The 6,306-nt window shown below is 31.9% G+C and overlaps 2 protein-coding genes across 2 annotated transcripts; one reads left to right on the forward strand and one right to left on the reverse strand.

The window, feature by feature from the left end:
• Window positions 1–53: 53 nt before the first annotated feature.
• Window positions 54–2,340, forward strand: LOC123691414 (peroxisomal targeting signal 1 receptor). Its single transcript, XM_045635792.1, has one exon. The coding sequence runs from the start codon at window positions 238–240 to the stop codon at window positions 1,837–1,839; it is 1,602 nt and encodes a 533-aa protein (XP_045491748.1). The 5' UTR covers window positions 54–237; the 3' UTR covers window positions 1,840–2,340.
• On the reverse strand, window positions 2,320–5,476 carry LOC123691413 (probable tRNA (uracil-O(2)-)-methyltransferase). The gene is made up of 4 exons (XM_045635791.1): window positions 4,932–5,476; window positions 3,974–4,158; window positions 3,284–3,517; window positions 2,320–3,205 (listed from the first exon to the last, which is right to left on the reverse strand). The coding sequence occupies exons 1-4, from the start codon at window positions 5,392–5,394 to the stop codon at window positions 2,360–2,362; spliced, it is 1,728 nt and encodes a 575-aa protein (XP_045491747.1). The 5' UTR covers window positions 5,395–5,476; the 3' UTR covers window positions 2,320–2,359.
• Between the last annotated feature and the right edge of the window lie 830 nt (window positions 5,477–6,306).

Raw genomic sequence — 6,306 nt, forward strand, 5'->3', positions numbered from 1 at the left:
ACATTAGACCGGGTGACAACTGACAACATCATAAATGTCATTCTAGACTAGTCGAGATCAATAAATGAAATGTTTATCAAAAACTAGGTACATTAATTATTATTTTCCCCATTTGATAGAGTTCGTTTTACTCACTGAACGTGACCTTATAAATTGTGCGTAGTGTTATTTGTGACAAAGCACATTGTATTAAAGTAATAATTATTGTGGAATCAATTTTGGAATCATAAATTAAAAATGTCGCTAAATAAGCTCGTTGGGGGTGACTGTGGTGGAAATAATTCGCTTGTCCAATTATCAAATATTGTAAGCCGAGATGCACCTCAATCACTATCACAAGCGGATAGATTTGTGAATGAATTCGTCGCTCAAAACTCTCAGATGCCACAAACATTCAATATGAACGCCCTACTTAGAAATATCCCTGAAGTTGAACAAATTCACAAAGGTTCTCGAATGCAATCAGGAAATCAAATGTCGAATGTAAGGTCCAATGCACAATCTGCATGGTTACCAGGTTCATCCTCTATAATAACAGGTCCTACTATGATAAGACAATTTCATCTAGCGCAACATCCCATGCACATGCCTCAGACATCTTCTAATGTACAAATACAGTATATAAATGAATCAGAAATTGAAGCTACTGCTGATCCTGATGTCCGTGCTAAGGCTCAAGAATATGTTGATAGTGTTAAGGAAGATGATGAGCAGGCATATAATCAATTTATGTCATTTATGAAAAGAATAAGTGCAGGTGAGCTCAACTTAGGAGATACATCTGAAACTGAACAGAGGAACATGAGTCGGGATGCCATTGTTGATGAAATGGCTCAAAAATACAAAGATGAGTGGTCAAAACTTAGTGATGTGAATGATTACTGGAACACTGAGATTGCTAATGGTATTGCTGAAGAATATGCCTTTACTGAAGGGAATGTGATGTTAGAAAATAAAAGTGCTTTAGAATTAGGTAAGGAAAGATTAAAAATGGGTGATGTACCTGGAGCAGTGTTATGCTTTGAAGCTGCTGCTCAGCAACAACCAGATTCTGCTGAAGCTTGGTTTTTGCTAGGAACAACTCAGGCTGAAAACGAGCAAGACCCTCTTGCTATAACTGCTTTGAAGAAATCTCTTGCAATTGATCCACGTCAGTTGGAAGCATACATAACATTAGCTGCAGCTTACACAAATGAAAATATGCCTAAATTTGCATATTTAGCATTAGCTAATTGGCTAAAAGGTAGTCCTAAATATAGTGACTTATATCCTCAAGATATGAATCCTGAGGAAATGAATTTAAAGCAATTGGAGGCATATGTGATGTCATTATACTTAAAGGCAGCACAATTAAATCCTTCACAAATTGACCCTGATATTCAAAATGCTCTGGGAGTTATCTTTAATGCTAACCAGGAGTATGATAAAGCTGTTGATTGTTTCAAAACAGCCCTAATGGTTGCTCCTGAAAATGCAAAACTGTGGAATAGACTTGGAGCTACTTTAGCTAATAGTGAAAGATCAGAAGAAGCTGTTGATGCTTACCAACAAGCTCTGAACTTAGAACCAGGATTCATCAGAGCAAGATACAATGTAGGAATCACATGCATGAACTTAAAAGCACACAAGGAAGCAGCTGAACATTTTTTGGTTGCACTTAATCAGCAATATAAGGCAAAAGACATGTATCCTGACACTTCCTCAGTGGACACTAGTTCCTCAACCATATGGACTACCCTGAGGATGGTTTGTTCATACATGGGTGAGCATGATGCTGCAAAATTAGTTGATGAGAGGAATTTGACTGAACTTAATAAGTTTTTCAATGTGGATGCATAAGGTAATTTGGTAATTTGATATGAATACCTTGTTGTCTAAATGATGGCAAGCTTATCACACTGATGTAATAATTTCATATCTTATATATGTATAAATGATTAAATTAAATTTGTTCTTGAAATTCTGTGCAGGGAAGATATTATTTAAGATTTTATATGGTTATGTTTATCAGGTGACTATTAAAACTTAATCATAATATATTGACATTTGGTGATTGACGATTGTCTTTATCAATGAGGGACTTGGTGTAATAACATTTGTTATCAAATAATTATGTAAGTTTCATTTAATAAGGATACATTTGAAATCCAACAATGTAAAGGAAATGTTTATGATCTTTTTTATATGATTTATACTTAATACTCAAAATTGTTTAAGTACATAACATTTATTAATAATTATAAATATAGTTTCTTATTGGTTATATATTTTGTATATAAATGGTGATAATGTATGAGAATTCTTTGTTAAAAGTCTGGGTTAATAAATCAATTATTTGAATATTTTCTTTTATTTATTATTATGTTAAAACATGTAAAAAACTGCAAACTTTGGCATCTAACGGGCATCCTTGTGGGTGATTATCAAAAAACCAGCACCTCTTTACCTGCATCTTGATATTTTTATCCTTATTTTTCTTTTTCATAGATTTGTTTACTTCATCAATTGTTTTTGGATATCTAAACTGAACTTTACCATTAACAATTTGAAATATATGATGATTATTTCTTAACAGAGTCTGTAAACCACCACATTCTGATTTTAGCATTTTTAACATATCATCCGGTATAAGTTTTACAATATCAGATATTTTTATTTGTTTCCCTGTGCTCCAACTTGAAATGAATTCATAATCTTTCAACATATGGCTGGTTACATATATTATTATAGAGTCAATTACAGTTTTATCAATCTGAGTACAATTTCTTACTCTTTCCACCTTTTCCCTTGTTTTAAACTCTTTTGCTTCTTCATTATTTCTTAATGCTACATCAAGAAATTTCTGGATATAGACACAGTGGGCACTATATTCTGTTTCTTCATAAATTCTTTTTTGACCAATAAGACTAATTCTTTTGGTACTAGGAATTTTTAGTCTATCAAACTGTGTTTGAAATCCAAAATCATCACAGAGGGACTTAATGTTCTCTAAATATTCAGTATATTGACTTTTTGAAGAATCATGTCTTTTATATTTAGTTCCATCAAAGTTGAAGGCGCAGCAGGGGAGCAGGAAGAATCTACACTTATATGAACTGCAAGCTGCAATCACTGGTATCCAGGGAGTAAGTTCATCTGAGTGATTGCCAATTATCCATGTGGCTTCTGGAAAACTATATATATCTGATGGTGTGATGGTTTTTTCCTGAAACAAAAAAAAAATTCCAATAAACTGATTCTAATGTTAAATTTCAAAAAAAATGTTATAGGGTATGGAACACACCTCTAGTTCTATATTTTTTGGGTACATATCCCAAATTTTTCTTTTACGGACATCAACACCGGTACCACTATGACCTTCCATGGTGAGTATGTACACCAATAATCCATTTCCGCATCCAACATCAACAAAATATTGTGTTTCTTCAGTATCACTCTCCCATAATAGTAAGAGGTATGTTGCTATTGCAATGTCTTCATATACAAATTTGGCAGGATCTGTACATTCGGGCCATATCTTAAAATAAATTTGATAATAATTTTATTTATTTTGCTTTATACAATAAAGAGAGAGTAACAATTCAGACATATACAACTTGATAAGACTTTAAAAAAAAAAATAGAATCTAAGTATATCCGTGACTTCATAAGAATTCTTTTAAAAAATTTAGAAACATTTTTCACCTTATTTTAAATATTTGTAACTCCACTTGGTATGAGTTTAATACATTATTCATTTAATACTTTATTTAAGTTCCAAGCCTATACAATAAAAAATTTTATATTGAAATCAGTTACCTACCTATTGAGCCCCAAGCGGACCGATCGGTCCAAGACACAATAAATGTTCTATTGTGTCTGTGATTCCGGGGCCTGAGTTATTACGGGGAAGTTAAAAAAATAACATGGAAATACAAAAGTAGAAAAAATGAAAACTATTTATTTTTAAATTAATAAATTGTACTTTTCTCACCTTTACTAATTCTTTCCCATATTTGATTTTTAAGTCATTATATTTAACATAATATTTTTCTGTATCTATTAAGCTCAATGATTCAGTACATATGCTTTTTGATTTATCATTGTCAGTTTCTTCTGCCCATTTTACAATTTGTTTTAATACTACATCTTTCAACCATAATGTAGATTTTGAATTACCTAAAAAAAGTATGATTTATTTTATTTATTATGGTATTGTATTGAAACAAATGGGTTGGCTTTAGTTAACTGCCGCACGAATTTGTTGGAAATATTTATATTGTTAGTTAGCTAGGTAATGTAAGATTTTAATTCCAAAATATTATTGTTAGGAAACTTGTAGTTTTTTAGTTATTAATTTTTAAAGTTAATAATTTTAAAAGCGCATTTATCCGTTTTGTTGTGCAAAAAAAGCGGACCAAGACGTTCTATTTCACTGTACTGTGACTTTACGCAGCGGCCGGCGAATGCCAAAAGCGACTTTAGGGCGATTCCCACTCAAACAAAAAAAAAATCTACGTAAGTAGGTTAAAAAACTATTAAACTTTTATTTTTAATATCCAAATAGGTAGCGAGGAGCGAAGCGACGAGCGTGTTAGGTTAACTCTTGAACTGCCACCAGAAGCGACTTTAGGGCGATTCCCACTCAAATAAAAAAACTACGTAGGTTTACACAACTTGTTTGTATTTTATTTATGTATCGTAAATTTTTTGTTATTATCGTCAAATCACTAATGCTTAGTTAAAATGATTTTACACCAATTCCATACATTTTGAAGTTAGAATAGGAAAATTGATTTTTCTCCAAAACTATTGGTTTCCTAACTTTCCCCTTTTGGGGGGAGGGTCCCCCCTCCTCCTCCCCCCTCCCCTCCCACAAAAAAACCTATAATACGTGCGGCAGTTAACTAAAGAAACCCCAAACAAATATTAATAAAAAATTTAAATCTCACCAGAATAAGTTTTCAATACTAATTTCTTATTCTTGAGCGTAAAACTATATGGAAAGTTAGGGCATATGTTTTGTTCAGCTTCTTTGCATGTAACATCATAAAAATGTATATTAGCATTGTCTTCATCAAGGACAACTAACTGATATGCATGGTTATCTTCATAACATTTAGGGAACAGTTCTATTAAAATTAATTCTAATTCAGAGTTAGGGTCTGACGAATTGTTGTATTCAATAGAATGTAGTTCGTTAAAAAAGTTCACAACATTACAACTATCATCAAGTTTCAAATTTTGTAAAGCCGTATGCAAAGAATCCTGTTTAAATATACAATTTTTTGTTTCTAATATCTTACTTCCCCATACTCTTTTATTTACTACATGGGGTTTCTTCAATAAAATTTGGACCGATGCCCAAAAAGATACTTTTGATAAATCTATGTCTAATTCAATTTCTTGAATCATTACTATATAGTCATAAACTTATATTAGAATAATTTATTAGGTTTTAAACAAACTTCTTGTTTAATAATTCCACACCACATCCACTCATACGTTCACCACGAACACTGTCAATGTCACTGTCATTTGGCAATGTGTCAAATTACAGCTGATAAATGCTGTGGATATTGCTCGAGCTGTGGATCAACTGTGGATAAAATATGCTTACCTACCCCGTTTTCCAATTACAGCACTAGAGCGCATTATGCGGCATAATGCTTAACGTTGAGTGTTCCAACTACAGCAACGCTTCGCACAATCGAGCACTCTTAAAATTAATGCGCGTGAATTGATGCGTGCAATCGATTTATCATTAATTGTTGAAAAAAAATTTAAAGCTTTCGTTTCATTGTAGTTTTTTCGATATAATCAAAGTTAATTCAAATTGTGTTAAAAAAATAAATATAAGTATGGATGAAGGTAAAAACATTGAAAAAAATGTTAATGAAATAATCAAAATCCAAATTACTTAAAATAACCGTAAATAGTTTTCAACCAATTATTATGTATACCACTTTATTTACACATTAATGAGGTTGTTGCTAACTCTATGAATATTTTTTTTTCAACACTGAACTTAGCGCAACCTGCTGTTGCGTTTCACGTTCCAATTAAGCATCAGCATAATTCGGCATTGTGCGCCACTGAGTCGCATTATGCTCTGTAATTGGAAAACAGCCCTACTTACCTACCTATTGTATGCTCTGTAGATCTGTACATAATATCAAGAGTACACAAGCACTGAAGAAAAACCTGTATCCTGTACAAATAAGAAACTTGTGCTAACAGAAGTTCTATTTTATTACAAGCACTTCCATTTTTTATAAAAGATTATTTTAATTGGAATGATTATGTATAATCATAATTATTATTATG

The sequence above is a fragment of the Colias croceus genome, chromosome 4 (genome assembly GCF_905220415.1).
Source record: "Colias croceus chromosome 4, ilColCroc2.1".
In the NCBI taxonomy this organism is placed as follows: Eukaryota; Metazoa; Arthropoda; class Insecta; order Lepidoptera; family Pieridae; genus Colias; species Colias croceus.

Coding starts and splice junctions, on each gene's coding strand:
- LOC123691414 (XM_045635792.1), top strand. CDS start 238: ATGTCGCTAAATAAGCTCGTTGGGGGTGACTGTGGTGGAAATAATTCG.
- LOC123691413 (XM_045635791.1), bottom strand. CDS start 5,394: ATGATTCAAGAAATTGAATTAGACATAGATTTATCAAAAGTATCTTTT. Junction 3,518..3,973: donor ATGGGAAAGAATTAGTAAAG/GTGAGAAAAGTA, acceptor ATTTATTTTAAG/ATATGGCCCGAATGTACAGA. Junction 3,206..3,283: donor CAAAAAATATAGAACTAGAG/GTGTGTTCCATA, acceptor TTTTTGTTTCAG/GAAAAAACCATCACACCATC.